Source organism: Hyaena hyaena, unplaced genomic scaffold (genome assembly GCF_003009895.1).
Source record: "Hyaena hyaena isolate Hyena2069 unplaced genomic scaffold, ASM300989v1 scaffold_275, whole genome shotgun sequence".
In the NCBI taxonomy this organism is placed as follows: Eukaryota; Metazoa; Chordata; class Mammalia; order Carnivora; family Hyaenidae; genus Hyaena; species Hyaena hyaena.
In genome coordinates, this window is record NW_024080908.1 from 93,984 (window position 1) to 115,955 (window position 21,972).

The window sequence follows — 21,972 nt, forward strand, 5'->3', positions numbered from 1 at the left end:
AGAGTGGAAGCAATTCAGATAGGGAACCAGTAGGGTGTGGATTGGGGGGAGGGGGTCATGCCAGTCTTATAGTCTTGTTTTAGGTACGTCTTATGCCCTTAATTTTTCATCAGCCTTTTGCAGCGAATCTTTCCACAAAGTTATTTTCGAATCTTGAAGACTTTCGGAAGCTTCTTGATGCCAATTAAACTAGGTAGCCCAGCACTGCCATGGCCACGGCCATGAACAGCGTACTGGAGGCCTCCACAGACACGAAGCGCCCAGTGCTCTAATCGCCGGTTTGCCGAGAAGTTCCTTAAGGGGAACGGCTCTGGGGACCCGGGCACCGACCTCTTTAAGCACCACCAGCAATGCGTTCAGAAAGCAATAAAGGAGAAGGAGATTCCCACCAAGGACTAGAATTCATAGACCATGGCAAAGAAGAGCATGAGAGCTCTTCCTGACCTTGAAAGTCACCTTGAAAAAGGACTCCTTGAATCAGGAAGTCGAGGACACTGGATTTTGTCAGTTAAGGCTGCAAAAATAGCCATCAATTTGGTGAGGAGGTTAGGAGGGAGGAGTTCTCTTTCCTCCTGGATTTCCTCTCACTTGTAAGAGGATGAAGCATCACTCTTTGCTTTGAGTTGACTTCCCACACGCTCTGGCATCTTGCGGGAACTCCATGTGCTAAACCTGAATGATTCCTTGGGATTTGGTTTGCAGTCCTGGGTCTGGGATCAGTTTTAAATGTCCTTTGTATGTAAACACTGATAAACTTGTCACGATGCTGAGGATTGCCAGACCTCCTGAGTTTTGCCGCGAAGGACAGGAGGGACCTTGTACTGGGGATTTACTCACAGAAGCAATTGGTTCAGATCTCTTTCCTTTCCGGGAGCTAATGCTCTGAGATGGGATCCCAGTGCAAGTTTTAATCAATGCTTGGGAGCACGGTTTTATTTGTACGTGATAACTGTTAAGACCGCTGGTGGAGTGGGTTAGCGAGGAGGAAGACAGCTTTAACAGAGTTCCCCGCCCTAAGAAGAGGTATCAGTTTTCAGGTTAAGATGTGAAAGCTTGAAGAATGTTGCAGTAAAGACCATTTCGGAGCTCACGGCGTAGTTGAGGAGGTAAGATCCTTGGAGTAACTATAGAGGAACATCCTACATTGCAAAGACTTGTGGTTGCCAGCTTTCCACCCGGGCAGATTCATTAACCAACCCGCGTGATCATAAAACTGTCCCAATGTCGCACCTGGTTAAGTGGGAGAAGGGTTTGCTTTATTTGACATGTAATGTCTGTTGTTATGAAGATGGAATAAACTATAACATCTAGTTTTGAATCAATCAATCAATCAATCAAAATAAAATAGGTAGCTCATTCTGTTTGTTTAGTTGTGAAACCTTACTTTCAAGTGCACTTCTTCTTTTTCTTCTTTTTTTCTAATTTTTTTTATTTTTGAGAGAGAGACACACGCCCACAGCGGGAGCTGGGGAGGGGCAGAGAGAGAGGGAGACACAGAATCTGAAGCAGGCTCCAGGCCCTGAGCTGTCAGCTGCCTTGGAGCTCAAACCCATGAACCGTGAGATCATGACCCGAGCTGAAGTCCGGTGCTTCAACCCAGGGCCACCCAGTCACCCTGTAAGTGCATTTTTTAAATGAATGATCTTGCCTAATTAGAAAGTTTCCCGGAACAGCTGTGGTCATTCTTGGGTGTCCTAGTAAGATTTTGCCATTTTTATAGACATCTACACTTCTAGCACCATGGCTCTCAGACAGCAAATAAGTAGGTATCCTGGAAGGTGACATGCTTGATTCTTTGAAAACTGAGGATCCTGTTCCGTTAGCCGAGGTGTCGGTCTCTCTAAGCCAAGTTAATAACCGAGAGGGATATGCCACTGGGGTTGAGGAATGTGCCGAGTTTTACAGTGTACATCGGTGCTTGGGAAGTTTCCCGGATTGGCAGGTGACCTAGTGCTGGTCTCACCTGTTCCATGACCAGCTAGCACGGGAACCTTAGATTTGGGTGGCAATCTCTATTGGGAGATTGTTTTTTTTTTTTATTTTTTTTATTTTTTATATTTTATTATATAAAATATAAAAAATTTTATATTTTATTTATTATTTATTTATTATTTATATTTATATTTTATTTTATTTTATTTTATTATTTTTTAAAGATATGAGGGGTGCCTGGGTGGATCAGTCAGTTAGGCGTCCAACTTCAGCTCAGGTCATGATCTCACAGTTTGTGGGTTCAAGCCCTGCATCAGGCTCTGTGATGACAGCTAGCTCAGAGCCTGGAGTCTGTTTCAGATTCTGTATCTCCCTCTCTCTCTGACCCTCTCCTGCTCACTCTGTCTCTCTCTATCTCAGAAATAAATTAAAAAAAAAAAAATTAAAAAAAATTTTTAAAACTGATTTTCTTTTTAAGTAATTTCTACACCCAATGCGGGGCTCAAACTTACATCCCCAAGATCAAGAGTCACATGTTTTGCCAAATGAGCCAGCCAGGTGCCTCTTGAATGCATTTTAATGGTCTGCTGTGTCTTCTTAGATTTTGATGTGCTGTCGGTCAGGGAAGTCCAAATTTCTTATCTTCACTTAATTCCTCAGGTCCTCCAGTGCTTTATGCTGTGGACTGTCCTTGAGGCTTTGCAAGTCGCCCTAATGGCTCCAAACCCAAATGTTGTGGCTCACTAGGTCTCACCGTGAAAAATCCGGTCTCTCACGTTCCAGTTTTCCTTCTGGAAGGAGTAGAACAAACGCACTTGGACAGCTCAGCGTATGAAACAGGAAAAGGAGTTTACCAGAGATCCCAGCAAGCAGCCAAAGAGGTAGGGAATGAAAATGGCTCTGCAGGCGGAGACCTTCACCGGCATCTAGGCACCAACCCCAGAATCTTAGTAACGGTCCTTGGCTCCCATCCTCATTCCCCACACTGCCAAATGACAAAATTGAAACAATTTAATAACAAGTTCAATGTCCTTTATTTAAGAGAAAACATTCCATGGGTTGGGGGAGCACAGTACCTCACAAGCAGTAGAGCGCTCTTCTTGAGGGATTTGGGGAAACAGTGAGTCGTATAGAGCATTGGAAGAGGCAACTAGGAATGGCCTGATCAGCTCAAAGGCTAGGAGTTTCCCTCTAAGGCCGGCTGGTCCTATTTTCCAGGATAAAGTCCACCAGCCAAAGCTATGTGGGAACATTGTGGTTGGTGGACGTGAGGTTTCCTTGGCAGGTGTTTCCTGTGAGCACGGGCTGACTTGGGTTTAGATTTTGCGATGTGGGCCAGGCCACTGGTAGGAGGACTTCCATTTTGTAAGTCTTGATATACAAATTAACCTGATTGGCTTCTAATGATAGTTTTGAAGTATTGATGTCCGATCATTGGTGTCTTGTCACTGGTCAAGAAATTCACTGAAACGGGCACCTGGGTGGCTCTGTCGGTTAAGCTTCCAACTGCGGCTCAATCAAGATCTCATGGTTCATGGGTTTGAGCCCCACGTCAGGCTCTGTGCTGACAGCTCGGAACCTGGAGCCTGCTTCGGATTCTACGTCTTCCTCTGTCTCTGACCCCCCCTGCTCTCTCTCTCTCTCTCTCAAAAAAAACCCCCCATAAACATTAAAAATTTTAAAAAAATAAGAAAGTCACCTAAACATCAGATAAGGGCTGGAGGTAGATTGGGGGTGGGGCATTGAAGGAGGCTAATAGTAAAAGCCTGTGACTGAGGGACTGAGGCTGCTGGGGTTTCTGAAGATTCCGGGTATGAGAAGACACGTGACAGTGTTATTTCCTTGAGTATCACAGCTTGCTTCCTGTGAGGGCATTAGGGAAAGAGGCCCCAGGAGAGGGCCCCGAGAAGAGCATCATCTGTTCTGGGCATGAAATGGTGGTGAGGATGGTGACAGAAAGCAAGAAAAGGAAACTGGCCTTCATTGGGTACGCATGATGCGCCGGGCATTTTGCTAGTTCTCACATTTTCTTTGCTTTCCCAAAAGAACCTCAAGTGCAGTGGTTCTCAACCCAGGGCAGTTCTGTCTCTGAGAGATCGTCTGGCCAAGGCTCGAAACATTTTCATTTTCACAACCAGGGTGTCCACGGCATCTCGCAGGTAGAGGCCAGAGGTGCTCAGAATTATTCTACAATGTACGGGACAGGCCATCCCGGTGAGAACTGTTTGGCCCAAAATATCAGAAGTACTGAAGCTGAGTAATCCTGCTTGAAGGGGAGACCTGACTACCTCGTTGTTTTTTTTAATGTTTATTTATTATTTTTGAGAGAGAGAGAGTGAGCGAGTGTGCGTGAGCGTGGGGGAGATGGGAGCAAAGAGAGAGGGAGACACAGAATCTGAAGCAGGCTTCAGGCTCTGAGCTGTGAGCACAGAGCCTGACGTGGGGCTCGAACCCACGGACGGAGAGATCATGACCAGAGCCGAAGTCAGACGTTCAACCGACTGGGCTGCCCCTGATTACCTTTGCTTGTACAGGTGAGCAATCCAGGGTTCTGAGAGGCTACCTACCACTCAAAACTAGTCTCCTCTAGCTCCAAGGCCCGTGTTCCTTCCCCCACGCCCAAGTGACAGGCACAGTGATGGGACTGAGGACGGCAAAGGTAACGAACCAGGGCCCAGACTGGTGCTCAGAAGATAATCCATTGAAGGGTTGAAGGAAGGAACAAAAGAATGCATGTCCAAGGGGGGTAAAGAAGTGGGGATCATCGTCTTCATTCCACCCTGACGCACCTCTTTGTTCTTGCTCCGCACCCAGGAGGGAGTCAGGGATGGAGATAATAAAGAAAATGAGATGATGGTGGGCTCTCTCGAGCCCCTATGGCTTCAGGATCGTCGAGGCTCCGCATGGAACTAGAAGTCACAGAAGACTGACTCCACATTCTGCTCCACTGCCTCTTCTAAAGACCCAGGAACAGATAGGAGGGTCTGAGCTGAGCTTGGGTGACTGCTCCCCTCTTTCTCCCAGAGGCTGAGCCCGGCTGTGTCCCAAAGAAGAGGAAGACATTGTTTCCCAGTTGCTGAAATTTCTGTGAATTTGGATTTGGGCTGAGCCAGATCCCTTCTGGGAAGCTCCGAATCTTCTGGGAGGGACCGGTTGAGAGGAAAAAGGGTGGAAGGGGAGGGGCCTATGGTAAGACAACATTTCTTTTCACTTCCTCTTTGGCACTTCAGAATCTGTCTGTCCTCCCTGGGTGGAATCAGTCAAGCCTCAAGAGAAGTCTGTGACTGCCACGCCGGTGCTGCCAGGGCAAACGTGTGCCAGGAATTGATGCAGGTCCCTTCATCCCGTCCCCTCCCTGTTGCCGGTAGTGACCGGGCTGAGGGCGTGCCCTGCCCCTCTTTGGGCGACATGCTGCTGTGGACGGCTCTGCTCTTCTTGGGTGAGTCCGGGTCCCAGAGGGACAGAAGCAGGTGCCAGGAGGGTGAAGGCAGGCTGACGGAGTCCGGACTCGGATGAGGCTGCTGGCTGTGGCAAACGAGGACACTGGTTGTTGTTAGTGACTTTTGCCTGATATCACTGGACAGTCGGGTCACCGGCGTTCTGTCACTCACTACCTCTGAAAAGTCTAGTGAGCTAGGTTTGAGTGACTAATGAGTGGCCGGGGTGTTTCCCTTCCTTAGAAATCTGTGGTCCACAGGGACCAAATCTTCAGTGGGGTGGCTAACGCTGTCTGAGACAAGAGTTAGGGAGGAAGCAGGAGTCATTCTCTGTGCCCCTGAAACCACTTCAGGCAGCAGAAGCCTCTTCTGGTTATGTGTCAGATTTCCCCTGGGAAGAAGCACAAAAGGGTCTGGGTGATCCAGGGAATGGGGGCGCAGGGAACGTGCAACCCTGGCAATTCTGGAATCGTCCATTGTAGGAGAAATCACGCACGCCTCTTTGTACTGCACACACATGGAGATAGGTCCTGGCTCTGATCACGGCGAAAGCCGGAGTCCTAGGCCAAGATGGTGGACCACAGACTGACGGTGCCCAGTGAGAGGAAGTCTAGGGAGGCCAACTAAGGAGGCTGCCTTGCCAGGACTGTCTGTCCAAGCTCAACTCCTAGAGTTTCCTACCTCGGATACATCTCAGGACGGCCCCAGAGGAAGACATGCGGCCACTTTCCAGTCAGGTGCTCTGACTGGTAGTAAAATGTGGCCAACGGTGGGAGCCCTCGGCCCTCAATGCTGAATGATACTGGGATAGGAAGTAGAGGTGAGAAAGAGACAGTATTGCCTCATGAGCAGGATAAAATGGACAGAAGTAGAATAGCATGTAAATGGAGCACTGAACTCTCTCCTTTTTCATGTGGGGAAGCTCAGGCCTGGAGAGGGGATACGCTCCCCATCTCTGCTGATAGTGGTACACATGTGCAATCACCTGGGCAACACTTGGTATCTTCTTCTGTTTGCTCTTTTGCTAAGTCACGAAAGATTTGGTCCAGTTTTCCCATTCTTATTAGGGCCACCATATTTAGGTCTTCATCACTCAATAACTCAACTTCTATTATTTAAAAAAAAATTTCCCCCTAATCTTTATTTTTGAGGGGAGGAGGGGTAGAGAGAGAGGGAGACACAGAATCCGAAGCAGGTTCCAGGCTCCGAGCCGTTCAGCACAGAACCTGATGCGGGGCTCCAGTTCACAGATGGTGAGATCCTGAAGTTGGATGCTTAACCGACTGAGCCCCCAGGTGTCCCATCGATAACTCAACTTTTAGAACAGCCTCTGACCCCATCTTGGATGTTTTTGTCTCTTCTACTCTGAATCCACGCTTTATACTGAAGCTATGACATCTTCAAGTACAGTCACAGCTGAGTCATTGCATCAGAAATGCCTTCAGTGCTGCCCTATTGCCTACTGAATAAAGCCCCAATTCTGTTCTCTTAACCATGTTCCCATTGCCCCAAGTGGATCTTCTACAACCAGGCAATGTGTTCACTGCATGTCCTGCTTTCTACAGATTCCACAAACTGCCCTGTTGAATCATTAGATAAATGCTATGGACAGGCGTGTTCTAGGACATGGAGATTTACCAATGAATAAGACAGACAGCCTTCCTGACCTAGAGCACAAGGTCTTTGTCTCCCTTACAATGATTCTTTTGGGTGTGTGTTCCCTACCATTCATTGAGTGTGGAATGAATAAATGGCTGATGAATTCTCTCTACTCTTCTCACCTTTTTCTTGTTTCTCCTCTTCCCCTTCTCTTAGGCTCTACTTCTTCATCTCCTCTCCTGCACTGTCCCTCTCACCAAATCCTACACACTCTGGTTTTTAGCTCTCACTTCTATGTCAACAGCTTCCAAACCTACCTCTCTTGTTTGTCAAGTGCAATTGCATGTTTCCAACTACTGGTTGGACACCTCCACACTGATATGCCAGCTCAGAAACAAGATCTATTCCAACTCAACTTATCATCTTCCCCTTACAAATGTACTCTTCCTTCTAACATTTATATCGTGTGAGCATTAAGAAACCTTTTTCCTAGACATCTGTTTATATTACCCCACTCCCAGTTCTGCCTCTTAAATTTCTCTCGCGTGCGTATCTTCTTCACTTCCCATTGTCAATACAACTGTGCCTCCCCCCCCACTTATTTCCCACCTAGACTCATTCAATAAGAGATTTACAGAGCATTGGCGAATAAATTGATATGGCTACTGCCCTCTTTGAGCTTACGTTCTCCTGCGAGATATAAACAACAAATAAGCAAACACATAGTCACAAATAGAAATTGGAAAGGGCCATGAAGATGTAAACAGGATACTCTGATAAGACAAATCTTTGTGGGGAAGAAGAAAGGGCAGCCTACTTAAACAGGATGATATGGAAAGTGTTTTCTGAGGAGGTGACCTCGAGCTGAGACTAGGAGCATAGGAAGGATCTAGCCCTTTGAAGAGAAAAAGGAAGTAGGTGTAGGGAAGAGGGATCAGCATACACAAAAGCCCCAAGTGTGAAGAATCCAAAGAGGAGCTCAATGACTAGGGGAAGAGGGCCTCAAGATGAGACGGGAGAGCTGAGCAGGGCCCTCACCCTGTGGGGCCTCATAGACACGTACACTTCATTTCAAGAGCAAAGGAAGGCCCTTGTAGGTTTGCAAGCAGGGGAGTGATGATATCTGACCTGATATTTTATTTTATCATTATTTAATGTTTATTTATTTTTGAGAGAGAGAGACACACAGAGCGTGAGCAGGGGAGGGGCAGAGAGAGAGAGAGACACAGAATCCGAAGCAGGCTCCAGGCTCCGAGCTGTCTGCACAGAATCCAATGTGGGGCTTGAACTCATAAACCATGAGATCACCACCTAAACCAAAGTTGGATGCTTAACTGACAGAGCCACCCAGGTGCCCCTCTGATCTGATATTTTAAAAATAACTCTTGCCTCTCTGTGGGAAGTGGATTGTAGGAGGACACAGGAGTGAGGAGAAGAGTTAGGAGGTGGTGGGAAAAGCTGGTGGTGACCTAAACCAGCATGGCGGCCATGGGCATGGAGGGAAGCTGATGGACTCGGGGCCTAAGCCAGAAGCAGAATCAACAAGGTTCACTGGTGTGAAGTGTCAGGGGGCTTAGGAGAGAGAGGGGAATAAAGGTGACTTGCAGTTTTCAGGTCTGACTCACGAGATAGATGGTGAAGATGTACACTTACGTGGGGAAGAACAGGAGAAGCTGTAGCGAACTGGGGAAAGACAGAGTCCAAATTGCAGAGATCGAAACAGTGAATGGAAGGAGTAGAGGTGAGGGTGGGCCAGGTGGAAGAAACATTTTGAGAAATCTGGCTACGAAAGGGAACAGAGAAATGATTTGGGAACTATATGTGGGATCAAGCCAGAAGCTTTTTTTTTTTTTTTTTTTTAAATGAAAGATCTTGGAACATGTTTGTGTTTGTGGGCAAGACCCAGCTGAGAAGGAGAGACTGATGACGCAGAAGAGGGTGGAAATGATAGAGAGAGAGAGAGAGAGAGAGAGACCCTGGCTAGGGTGACAGAGATCACAACACAGACCCACCACAACTGGGGAGAGAAGCAGGGAAACTTTGCCCAGTAATCGGCGAGAAAGGAAGTTGGACGGAGGTGCAGATAGGTCAGACATTTGAGCTGGGGGAATGGGGGGAGGTATGAGATTTCCTAACAGCTTTTGTCTTCTGCGAAGTACTGAGGAAGGCATCGGCATTAAGAGAGAAGGGTTCGGAGGCAGAGGGCGGGAAAGTTTTGGAGGCCAGAAAAGATGAGCCTCACTGAGCAGCAGAGCAAATCTCCTAGAGAAAATTGTCAGAGGGGCACTTGGGTGGCTCAGCTGGTTAAGCGTCCAACTCTGGCTCAGGTTGTGATCTTGTGGTTCATGGGTTCGAACCCTGTGTGGGGCTCTTTGCTGACAGCCCAGAGCCTGGATGGAGCCTGCTTTGGAGTCTGTGTCTCCCTCTCTCTCTGCCCCTCCCCCCTTCATGCTCTTTCTCTCTCTCAAAAATAAATAAACATTAAAGAAGAAAATTTTAAAAAATGATCAGAAGGGCAGTTCAATGTCCTTTTGTATATGGTGACTGCAAATTTTTAGGAACATCCATCTGCCTGCTTGTGTAGTAATTTTAGTAACACATGGCTGAACCAGTAAAGACATGGGAAACAGAGCTGGATTTGACAGACACGGCCAAGGGTAAGGACGTTAAGGGGATTTGCATGGGGGCTTTTTTTTTTTTTTGAGGGGATTCTTTGTGATGATGAATCATCAAGTCTAAACTCTGGGCTGATCTTTGCTCTCTCTCTTACAGGTCCAGTTGTGGGGACACCTGGTGAGTGCTCCACCCACATCCTCTCCCGCCCCCAGCTACCTTCTTTCTCACTCCCAGCGCCCCATCTGGGGATGCCCTGAACGCCCCAGTAACCCAGTACCGAAGCAGAGCCTAGAAAGAGTCAGGGCTTGGGGCGCCTTGGTGGCTTAGTCGGTTAAGCGTCCGACTTTCGCTTGGGTCATGATCTCGCGGTTCATGGGTTCGAGCCCCGCGTCGGGCTCTGTGCTGACTGCCAGCTCAGAGCCTGGAGCCTGTTTCAGAGTCTGTGACTCCCTCTCTCTGACCCTCCCCTGCTCATGCTGTCTCTCTCTCTCTCTCTCCTAGAAATAAATAAAACATTAAAAAAATTAAAAAAAAAAAAAAAAGAAAGAGTCAGGGATCCCGGAAGATGCCCGCCCCCTCCCCCTCTCTCCTTTCTCTTGCCCCTCCTCCCAGGGAAGCAGGGGACAGGCAGCCTAGGGACACAGGTGCCTTCAACCCTTCTGGTTCTCTGATGGTGAGCTGTCTGTCACAGTTGTCACAGGACATAACTCGCCCTCTCTCTCACACCTTTCTCTCTCCAAGTAAACTCAAGAGCCCGGCAATTTTAGTTTCAGCTGCACGCAAAAGCCCATCATCTGCCTGGGGTGTGCCCATGTGCTGATTAACCCTCCACTTTGTGTGTCTCTGAGGGCTTCGGGGCCTGTCTCCCTGGACAGAAATGGGGGAGACCCCTGGCTGCAGCTGGGAGAAGTGAACTCTGCTGGGCGCGTCTTTCTCTCTACCACTAAGGTGCCCACGCCCCAGGCCCGGGGAGGAGGGTGAGGTTCTCCCTGGGCCACTGACACAGGGATCCCTGCACTGCCCCCCGCCCCCCAGCCTTTCTCTCTCTTCCGTTATCCTTTTGAGGCCCCAGAGCCTCTTCTGACTTAGGTCTGAGGATAGGTCTATTCTAAGGGATAAAGATTGACATCAGGTCAGAACAGAAAGCGGATGTTTGCCTCATGCCGGACACCTCCCCCAGCTGCCCCCGCTTGTGTTCACCAGCTCTGCGGAGGGGCCGTCCACAGCATGCAAGTGCCTCAGTTTACAGGGGAGGAAAGTGAGTTCCAAAGGGGCATGTATGTGTAGTGTGTGTGTGTGTGTGTGTGCGTGAGAGAGAGAGAGAAAGAGAGAGAGAGAGGAAGGAAAAGAGGAAGGAAAGAAGGAAGGAAGGGAGAGAGAGAGAAAGAGAGGAAAGAAAGGGAGAAGGAAAGAACAAAAGGAAGGAAGGAAGAAAGGAAGGAAGGAAGGAAAAGAAAGAAAGAAAGAAAGAAAGAAAGAAAGAAAGAAAGAAAGAAAGAAAGAAAGAAAGAAGGAAAGAAAGAAAGAAAGAAAGAAAGAAGGAAAGAAAGAAAGAAAGAAAGAAAGAAGGGAGAGAGAGAGGAAAGAAAGAGAGAAGGAAAGAACAAAAGGAAGGAAGGAAGGAAAAGAAAGAGAGGAAGGAAGGGAGAAAGGAGAGAGGGAAGGAGGAAAACAAGGAAGGAAAGGCCTGCTTCGGATGACCCCTGGTGAGACATCCATCCATTTCTAGAACGTTTGCCTCGCCCCTTCTCCCTTTCTCCTACCTCTTGCCCTCTCTTTCTTTCTTCTTTTTTTTTTTTAATTTTTTATTTATTTTTGAGAGGCAGAATGAGTAGGTGAGGGTCAGAGAGAGAGGGAGATACAGAATCCAAAGACGGGCTCCGAGCTCTGAGCTGGCTGTCAGCACAGAACCTGATGGGGGCTCGAACCCATGAACCATTCGATCATGACCTGAGCCGAAGTCGGATGCTTAATCGACTGAGCCACCCAGGCGTCCCTCTTGCCCTCTCTTTCTGAGGAACGGTGACGCTCCGGGAGGGGACCTGGCTTCCCAGGGGCCCCCGTGGTGGGACGTAGGAGGGCAAGGAGCCACCTACACTTGCAGAAGACGTCTGGCCGGGGTCCACGCCCGATGCCCCCCAGCGCGACGCCAGGTGCTTGATATCGGGGGCCTGCTTGGGCCCTTGGGGTCCCCTCTCCTCACGCTTGCCCTTCTCTCTGCCCCTGAGCAGCCCTCCCGAAGGCTGTGGTGGCCCTTGAGCCCCCGTGGATCCACGTGCTCCAGGAGGACAATGTGACGCTCAAGTGCCAGGGAGGCCACGCAGCTGGGGACCCCTCCACCCGGTGGTTCCACAACGGCAGCGCCATCCCGGCGCAGGGCCGGCCCAGCTACAGCTTTCAGGCCAGCAAGGAGGACAGAGGCGAGTACACGTGCCAGACGGACCAGACCAGCCTCAGCGACCCCGTGTATCTGGACGTGATTTCCGGTCAGTGGAGGAGGCCCGGGGCTGGTCTGGGAGGACCGGGAGAGACCAGTCCTGCCCACAGAGGCTTTCAGGGAAGAGGCGCCGCTGCCAGCTGTTTGAAGTCGTTTCCTCCCCCCATTTCCCCTTGCCCCCCATTTGTGCAGTGCGTGTGGTGGGTGGACGTTCCTAAGAGATTCCTCTGGGTCTGTTCAGCTGGGCTGCCTCAGTCCTGATTGAGCGAGAACCGTGACAAGGCTGCGAACAAGCCGAGGGTTAGGAGAGAAGCAGAAGGAAATTCCGGCTGGTAGAAACCCGCCTTTGTGGCAGTCACGAACCAGCCGGGCCAACCGGGGCTGCTCGCTACCAGCCACGGGAGCGCGGCCATCAGTCTGGCCTTGGGTCCGTTTCCTCACCTGCTCCTGGGGGTAACGGTGCCTCGCTCCCCAAGTCCTGGTGAGAATCACATTTCCCTGCACACCCCCCCCCCCCGCCCCTGCAGGCAACCTGACCTGAAAATTGTGGGTTAGCTGTGTTTGCACTTCCCTCCTGATGGGGGACAAAGGCTTGAACACCGAGCAGATGAGTGATTATACCAAGCTCCTGGGAGAAAGGCATCTCTCCATAAAGAAAAGCCACCAGGCAGTTAAGATATGTGCTGTCACCGTTACTCTCCGTGTAGCCCCTTTGCCTCACCTGATTCCCAAATTTTCCTCAAAAGCCCAGGGCCTGCTGCCCAGCCCCCCCGCCCCCCACTCTCGGCCCCACCGGAAGGGACAGAAGGTTCTGTCGACTGGCAGGGCCTTGACTTTTGTGTCTCCAGGAAGGGAAGGAGGTGAGGACACCCCCCCTAACTCCCCCCCCCCCGGACTGCGTGTGTCCCCCGCTAGCCATTGGAGCAAGGAGGGACGTGTGCGCTCATCGGTTCTCTGCCCGGTTTCCGGGTTGCAGAGGACTTCCGTTCCCAGGTCACCGAAAAGGCCCCTTGATTACCTGGAGATTGTCCGAGTGCCACCAACACCAGACTGGGCCCGATCTCAAGATCTGCCCCAAGATAAGTGTGCTCCCGGAGAGCTAAGGGGGCCCCCCACAAACCAGCCTGTGGCCGTCACTCCCCAGTGACCAGGTCATGACCTGGCACCAGCACAGGCTTTGCAGGGAAGGCAGGGCCATCCCAATGACCATGACGAACGTCCTCCGCGATGGGGACCCGCCTAGATGGGGGGGCGAGATGCGCGCCAGTCGTCCTGGTGCCACCAGCAGCAGGCATTGTCTCTGGGTTCTACTTCATTATTATTATTTTTTGTTTATTTATTTTGAAAGAGAGAGAGACGGAGCGCGGGAGCGGGAGAGGGGCAGAGAGAGCCGGGGAGGGGAGAGAAGCCCAAGCCGGCTCTGAGCTGTCAGCGCAGAGCCCGACTCGGGGCTCGATCCCACACACTGCAAGGTCACGACCTGAGCCAAAGCCACGAATCGGATGCTCAACGGTTGGAGCCACCCAGGCGCGCCTCTACTTTATTTTTAGAAGCTTTACAGTCTCAGCGTTCCTGCCTGCGCGAGTCCAATCTTGTGAAAGAGGCAGTGCAGGGCCCCGGGCCGCTCGCTCAGCCTCACCCTGGGGTGCAGGGTGCAGCCTGAGTCTCAGTTCCCGCAGAGGACGAATCTGCAGAAGGGAAAGGCGGGGACGTGGGTGGAATGTGTCTCCCCAACAGGAGACTTGGGCTTTTCTAGCCTGTGGGACCCGGGCCGCAAGAGTGTCCCCTCTGCTTTCCCGCTGTCGCTGGGGCTTCCTTTTCTCTTTGCTGTCACTCAGTCCCTGGGTAGTGAGCCTCTGAGCATTCTCCCCCCTGCATCCCTGGCAGGATCACCGGCCAGTGCAGAACGGGGTGGGCCTCGCTCTGGTCAGCCGGCCGCAGGGAGTGCTGGCCCTCACGCACCATGCTGCTGTCACTCTTCCTGCCCCGCCCCCACCCCGTCCCTGCCCCCTTCTAATTCTGCTCTGTCTTCCGCCTGTCTTTCCAGTTCCAGCCCTGCTCTGTGCTCCCGCTTTAGGGAAAAGGTGTGGGGCACCCGGGTGGTTCAGCTGGTTGAGCGTCCAACTTCGGCTCAGGTCATGACCTCATGGTTCGTGGGTTTGAGCCCCGTGTCGGGCTCTGTGTTGACAGCTCAGAGCCTGGAGCCTGCTTCGGGTTCTGTGTCTCCCTCTGTCTCTGCTCCTTGCCTGTTAATGCTCTCTCTCGCTCATTCTCAAAAATAAACATTAAAAATAAAAAAGGAAAAGGAGTACATGGACTGAGGTCAGGAAGGCTCTATTCCCTACACAATACGATTACAATTACTAAGTATTTTTTCTTCCTCAGTGAAAGAATGAAAATTGGTAGGGAAAAGGTACATGGCCGGCTAATGACTCGCCCAAGACACTGCTGCTTTCAGACAAAGACCCCATGACGTAAAACTCCACGGTTCCCAACATACCTCAAATACCCTAACACCACATGTCCGTGACTTCTCTCCCGAAAGACATATGTCACCTCCTTGGTCAGATTGGATCTCTCCCATCCCTCCCCCAAGGAAGGGACTGCGCCCTGGGGTCTCTCTCTCTCTCTCTTTTTCTTTAATGTTTATTTATTTGAGAGAGAGAGAGAGAGAGAGAGAGAGAGACTGAGTGGGGGAGGGGCAGAGAGAGAGGGAGACACAGGATCTGAAGCAGGCTCCAGGCTCAGAGCTGTCAGCACAAAGTTGGATGCAGGGCTTGAACTCACGAACTGTGAGATCATGACCTGAACCAAATTTGGATGCTCAATCAGTCAATTAAGTCACTCAGGTGCCCCTCCTCACTTTTCTGGGTGGGATCCTTGTATCCTTCTTGCCAGGGCCTACTGGGCAGGACAGAGAAGGCAGGCATATCCTGAACACCTACTACGTGCCAGGATCTACTGTAGATGCGTGGTGTTCTGCTATCCATTTTCACGGCTGAGGAATCCGGGGCCCAGAAGGGGCCCACAATTGCCATGCTCCCAGATGGCAGAGCCTGCTGTGGACACCAGGGGCCACTGGATTCCGAACTCCAGCCCTTCCCTCCATGCACCATGTCCCACCAGTAAGGACAGCGCAAGTCTCAGAGTTGAGTCAACACCCCCTGGTTCCTGGGGGCCCTCTGTGTCTTCCAGACTGGCTGGTGATCCAGACCCCTCGCCTGGTGTTCCAGAAGGGGGAGCCCATCGTCCTGAGGTGCCACGGCTGGAGGAACAGGCGTCTGTACAAGATCACGTTCTTCCAGAATGGGAAATCCAAGCAGTTTTCCTCGATGAATTCCACCTTCTCCATCCCACGGGCAAACGTCAGCCACAGTGGCAAGTACCACTGCACAGGGCTAATATGGCCGTTGATGCGGACGTCACAGTCTGTGGCCATCACCGTGCAAGGTGGGAGCTCCGTCAGGGTGGGGAGAGGGTTAGGGGGTGGCCAGGTACAGCTGCTTGGGGACCTGAGAGATATCCCAGGAGAAACAGCTGGGCCCTGAGGAAAAGAGGGGGAGGAACAGGGGCCTTGATAAATATTGGCCAAGGGGCCGGAGGAGGTGCTGGGGTGCGGGGCCCTCAGCCTCAGGTCGCAGGTGGAAAGGCTGTGTGCTGCTGGCCCGCAGGTCCTATCCTAAGGACAGCAATGACGCCGAGCTCCCTGGTGGGCGCAGAGGCTCCTTGAGCTCCTGGACGTGCCCGAGGACAGAGGGTTTCCCATTTCTTCTTAGTGCTCACGCTGTGTTCATCCGCTCGCTCCTCAAGGCAGGGCACATCCCACGGTTCAAGGCCTTGCTGGATCCAGTGGCGGTGCCTTCCACCAGGGGAGGCTTCAGGCCCCCCTCCCTCCTCTCCCTGAGGGCTGACAGGAGCCCTTCCTGAGGCCCCCCCGCCCCCTGCACAGGCTCTCGGGTGCCTTTATTAGGCACCTGGTGTGGGGGAGGCACACTCAGGCCGCAGCAGCCCGTGCAGGGGAGGCTGGGGGAGGAAGTGAGCGCAGCACCTGCGAGGGACCCAGACACTAAGCAGCTCCCGGGGACAGGCACCGTGGGAGAGGACCGGCTGTCCTGAGGTCTGTCTTCCCCAGAGTCCAGTTGGAGTGACTCCTCAGTGACAGTGGTGATTGTGGCTGTGGTTGTGGGCACTGTCGCCGTGGCCGTCCTCGCTGCCGTCGTGGCCTGGCTCCGCCGCAGGCAGAAGCAGACTTCAGGTTTGTGGCTTCTCTTGGTTTCTCTTGTTATCAGTTCCTGTTCGGCCAGGGCCCTAACCCTGGACGTGGCCAGAACCCTTCTCTTGGGGCTAAGAGGATCCTTATGATTCATAGTCCCTTGGTTTTTTGTTTTTAGTTTATTTATTTTGAGAGAGGGAGGGAGGGAGGGGCAGAGAGAGAGGGAGAGAGGGGAGCGCGAGCAGGCTCCTTGCTCTCAGTGCAGAGCCCGATGGGGAGCTCGATCCCACCAACTGTGAGATCATGACATGGGCTGAAATCTAGAGTTGGACACTTCACCGTGTGTCCCTATACCCCACGTTTCATTCATCCATCCATCCATCTATGCATTCATTCATTCATTCAACAAGGCTCGGACAAACGTGCTGGTGTGTGCACTACTAGGCGCTGCGGGTGGTAAGTCGGGTCTCTGCTCTCAAGGAGCTCACAGAGCAGTGGGGACAGCAGGCCTATAAGTAAATCGTTATAACCAGATGTGATGGCAGCAATGACAGAGAGGTGCAGAGGCTGTGGATGCAGGGGACACAGGGGCCCGCACGACCCAGCACACGGGGAGCCATCGAAGAAGCTTTCTCAGGAGGCAGTGGTACATGTAGTGACCCTAACACACGTGATGGGGCCAGACCACCCGAGTTTTTTTTTTTTTTAATTTTTAATGTTTCATTTCTTTCTTTTTTTTTTAATGTTTTATTTATTTCTAAGAGAGAGAGAGAGAGACAGCGTGAGCAGGGGAGGGTCAGAGAGAGAGAGAGAGAGACAGACTCCGAAACAGGCTCCAGGCTCTGAGCTGTCAGCACAGAGTTGACGCAGGGCTCGAACCCAAGAACTGTGTGATCATGACCTGATGCAGAAGTCGGACGCTTAACCGACTGAGCCACCCAGGCGCCCCACCACCAGAGTTTAAATCTCTGCTCCACTGCTCCCCCGCTGTGTGAGCTTGGGTGAGTTATTTGACCTCTCTGCGCCTCCGTTTCTTCATCCGGAAAATGAGGACACTGATGGAAACTACCCCGTAGGGTTGTAGGAGGGACGAATGAGGCTGAGCTCTTACGACAGGGCCGAGTTCACAGCGAACAGCACTCAAGTGAGATCTGTTATCGTTACGGAGGAGGCCATGTTTGAAGGGAGCCGTTAGCCGGGCAAAGTGGGCCGAAGAGCGTTCTGGACACGGAAATGGGGAACCCCGCAGCTGGGAAGGGGCCTGGGGAGGAGCGAGGAGCGCACTGGAGGCGGTGGGAGGCGTGGAGGCCATAAACTGCAAGGCACAAAGGAAGGAGACCTGAGTCAGGCAGGCAAATGGACAACGGCCGGGTCACGCAGACCACAGAGGCCACATTAAAGAACGAAACTGTGTTCTGACGAAGCGTGTGGCAAGACCACAGGAGGGAAGTAACCTCGCTCACTTCCCCTCAGCACCTAGCACAGTTTGCCAGGCAGCCGGACGCTCGCTAGACTTCCGTTCACTGAATACTCTGGGCTCTTGGAGACCAGCTCCTTCCCGCTTAGCACTAACGCAGAGGAGCGGAGGGCAGGGCAGGTGCCGCAGAGATCTGATAAGCGGATGCTCACAGCTCATCACGTGGCAGAGCTAGCTGGCTGGAGAGAAAGTCTACAGACACCCAGGGGAAGAAGGGGGACAAATGACCGAGGGCCACTGAGAAGAGGAAAGACTGTTACTAATACCTCACAAAGCACTTTGCAACCGGCCCGGGCCACGACCTCAGTTACTGATGATAAGCAAATACGGAGACGCAGAGAGAGAACACTGAGTGGGAGAAAGGAACGCCTTTCAGAAGGCAGAACAGGGGCGCCTGGGGGGCTCAGTCGGTTAAGCGTCCGACTTCGGCTCAGGTCATGATCTCACGGTTCGTGGGTTCGAGCCCCGAGTCGGGCTCTGTGCTGCCAGCTAGCTCGGAGCCGGGATTCTGTGTCTCCCTCTCTCTCTGACCCTCCCCTGCTCACGCTCTCTGTCTCTCTCTCAAAAAAACAAATGAATAAAACATTAAAAAAAAATTTAAAAAATTAAAGGCAGAAGAAGCCTGAGAAAGAAGCAGTTCCAGGAGACTCCGCTGTTGACCCAACGACTCCTGTCTCTCTGGACCAGCCCTTTTACAGCCAGGGCCTGGGCCCGACGGCCAGGGAGTGGGGAGGAGGGGAGGCATCTCTGTGCGGGAGGGGTCTCTGTGCGGGAGGGGTCCGTGTTGATTCTAACCCCATCCTACCCTGGGTCCTTGCCCTAGGACTCGGGTCCCACAATCCTACTAACCTCCGATGTGCACCCCATCCCCCATAGCTCTCGTAGGATACCCTGAGCACAGGGAAATGGGAGAGGCCCCCCCTGAGGACCCAGGTGAGTGCAGCTCCCCGTCTGGGGGCCTGAGGGGCCCTGCCTGGGGCTGCTAAGTGGATTGGAGCCAGCAGCCGGCGCTTGTGTGAGTTCAGCTGGGGGCGCAGGAGAGGGAGGGGGCGGGGGGAGGAGGACAAGGACTCAAATCGCTTGGTCAGTTCTGAGACTAACTCCTGGGCCTCAAGACGACCTCGCTGGGGATGAGGGGAAGGCGACCACCTGTCCCGGACAGAGAGGGGAGGCCTGTGGTAGAATTTCGGAGCCAGGAACGCTGGGAACATTTCCAGAGCAGGAAATCGGAAATATCTGGGACCTTCTGTGGGGTTTGGCGCAGCTGGCACGGGACCGAAGTTAGAAGCGGGAGGACTGAGACAGGGTTGAGACGAAAGGAGACGGAGACCTAGGGAATCCTCCCAGGACACACTGAGGAGTCCGTCGCTGGGAGTGACTTGGTAAGGGTGGGGCACCAGGAAATCTGGGCTTGAGAAAGTTCTAGAAGACTGGGCACATTCATCGGTGGGCTTCACTTGTGGGCAAAGCTTGGTTCTGATGCCCACTTGCATAAGTTAGCTTTCACCGTTATCAGGTGGAGTCTCGAATGTTCCCGGCCATGGGAGCGGTCACCTCCCTGAGGAAAGGAGTGGATTGGCCTGGATGACCTCGAAGCCCTTCCAGGGCTGACGTTCTGAGAGTCAGTGACCATCCGACTCCCCCCGGCCCAGGTGGAAGCAGGTCTACTCCAGGTTACCTCCTGACTGTAGTTGAGCGGGGGCACGAGGGAACCTGGGACGTTCTCGAGGGGCTCCCGGAGCAGCAAGAGAATAGCAGGCCCTCGAAGACTCTAAGTCAAATGGCAGGAGTGTGACTCAGAAAAGAACCAACAGATTCGAGAGCTAAATGGCGGGACAAACGCTTTGAGCTTTGAGCAAGGCCCTTGCATTCTTGGCCACGTGACGCGGGGACACGGGCCTGAGCCCACACCAGGCCAAGGCAGATCTAGGGAAAAGCCCCAACACAAAGGGGACAGCCACCTGGAGGTTTGGCTCTGTCCACACTGGCGTCAATACATCCCACCAGTATTTCTTTCACAGCCAGCCACCGGGGCTGGTGGTTTCCCATCAGCTAGCGAGGTTGCTGGGATTGTTGAGAAATATATTGGAAGGAGCCTTCGGGGAGGTGGTTTGTTCCAGAATTTGGAACATGGTGAACAGAGGCTCCTTGTGTTCAGGGGAGTGGAGACACTGAATGCATTGTCCCAGAGCCTCCAGCCCCTTCCTGAGGAATGCTGCTTCACAGATCCCGAGGCTACTTTCCACACTGACGAAGTGAGCTTTTTGGCCAAAAACATGTGGGAATTTGGTGTTTTAGCCATCTAGCAGGGGACGTACTGGCTTGTTTTGCTCGCTTCCCTCCTCCCCTCCCTTGCTTTCAACGTTGCGCTTTCTTTCCTTTTAACGTCAGGGAGCTTTGCTCACATTCTTCTGGGAGTTCCCGCCAAGACGCGGGGCATCTGACCAATGCCCAAACGCCCCTCAGTCTTCTGGGGCTGGCACGAATCTGGACTTGACTTCACTGTGACACTGAACAGCCCCCAGCTCTTCCCCAGTTCTCAGATACCCCAGGCTGGCTGGCTGGCTTCTAGAAAAAGTCAGCAATGCTCTGAAAAGCATGCAGCGCAGACTGCCTCTCGCTGCCGGTGTGGCCAGTGGGGGAGTCCGGGGGGCGAACGAAGCCCTTGGCCCCAGGTCCTTCTGGAAGGTCTGGTCCAGGCTTTGGTTTTGCAGCCTCTGCAGCAGTGGTTGCCCACACCCCCCCACCCCCACCCCGCTTCTGCAGCAGCGCCCTGGTTGATCTCTGTTCTTGTTGCCCACAGCCAATCTCACCAATGATGAAGACGCAGCCAAAATTGAGGTGAGCCATCCCAACCATCCCCTCCTCCCCCCTCCTCTGCTGCCTCCCTCCCCGTGACTGCTCCTTTCTGCTCTCTCTAGGCTGAGAATGCCATCACCTATTCCCTTCTCTTGCACCCGGAAGCCATAGAGGAAGAGGCAGAGGAGCCGGATTACCAGAACCACATTTAATCTCCATCATCTTGCCTGAGACCTGGGGAAGAGAATCAGAGGGGCCAGGGCGCCTGGCCTGAACTCCCCTTAGGAAGGACAAGAGGGTGCTGCGGTTCCAAAGAAGAAGGACTCTTGCAGAGTGACCTGTGTGAAAACTGGTGCTCCCTGTCCTAAAAGTCACAGACAATATGGCCCCAGATGACTGACTGTACTGACTCCTTCTGCGTCTCCGTCCTTCTCACCATTAAGACTCTTCTGCACACATTCACACAGCAGATAAAAAATTACATTTATTAAGAGATTGTAGCAACATGGAAAATATTTATGTTACAAGTTTCACGAGGAAAATTGTGGAAGTACGTACGGCTTCAGAAATGATGAAACAGACCAACGTTGGCCAACATGCTAAAAGTGGTTGTTTCAGGGTGATGGAATTCATTATTGGTGCTTTCCATTTTCCTTCTTTATTTTTCTGTAGAGATCGTGTATTCCTTTTATAATAAAATACTATGAAAAAAACAACATTCCCTTGCCCTGTTAAAGGCTGTATTGGTTGGAGTGTAGACTCATCTATTTCTTTTGAGCAGTAAAAATCTTGGGAAGGTAGTGATGGGTAGGAGGTGGAGGAGAGGGAAGGTTTGGAGTGTAGGGTGAGTATCCCTCTTAAAACTGACTACTCTTGGGGCGCCTGGGTGGCTTAGTCAGTTAAGCGTCCGACTTTCGCTTAGGACATGATCTCACGGTTCGTGGGTTCGAGCCCCGCATCGGGCTCTGTGCTGACTGCCAGCTCAGAGCCTGGAGCCTGTTTCAGAGTCTGTGGCTCCCTCTCTCTCTGACCCTCCCCTGCTCACGCTGTCTCTCTCTCTCCTAGAAATAAATAAAACATTTAAAAAAAAAAAAAAAGAAGAAAAACTGACTACTCTTCTTCCAGGAAACGTGTCTTCTGATTTCCATGTCTTCTTCCTTTTCCTCTGGCAAAGAAAGCAATCACTTTGTTTTGCAACTTTGTTCTCAGGAAGCCAAGCTTCAGATGAGTCCTCAGGGGAGATTGCTGGCTCTTCCTGCCCCAATCTTCTCCTATATTTACCAGCAGGATGTGACCTTCTTAGAGAAGCTATCCCGGCAGGTTAGAACGTGACTGACAGTTTCCCTGAGGGTTTGGTGGGTGCCCTTGGAGTGGCCTCACTTTCCTGGGACGCTAACACAACCTTCTTGAACAGTAAGCATCCTTGCGCTCAGGATTTGGCTGTTCCCTTTTCTTTATAGTT

General features: G+C 52.0%; 1 protein-coding gene and 1 pseudogene across 2 annotated transcripts; both read left to right on the plus strand.

The window, feature by feature from the left end:
• Window positions 1-221: 221 nt before the first annotated feature.
• On the plus strand, window positions 222-443 carry LOC120241052 (annotated as a pseudogene).
• Window positions 444-5,173: 4,730 nt separating this feature from the next.
• On the plus strand, window positions 5,174-21,360 carry FCGR2B (Fc fragment of IgG receptor IIb). Of its 2 annotated transcripts, XM_039245986.1 has the most exons (7): window positions 5,174-5,371; window positions 9,741-9,761; window positions 11,816-12,070; window positions 15,217-15,471; window positions 16,154-16,276; window positions 20,515-20,552; window positions 20,633-21,359. In XM_039245986.1, the coding sequence occupies exons 1-7, from the start codon at window positions 5,260-5,262 to the stop codon at window positions 20,720-20,722; spliced, it is 894 nt and encodes a 297-aa protein (XP_039101917.1). In that variant the 5' UTR covers window positions 5,174-5,259; the 3' UTR covers window positions 20,723-21,359. The 2 variants fall into 2 exon arrangements, with proteins under 2 accessions (XP_039101917.1, XP_039101918.1); XM_039245987.1 differs by lacking the exon at window positions 16,154-16,276 and having other exon boundaries at window positions 20,633-21,360.
• Window positions 21,361-21,972: the final 612 nt, after the last annotated feature.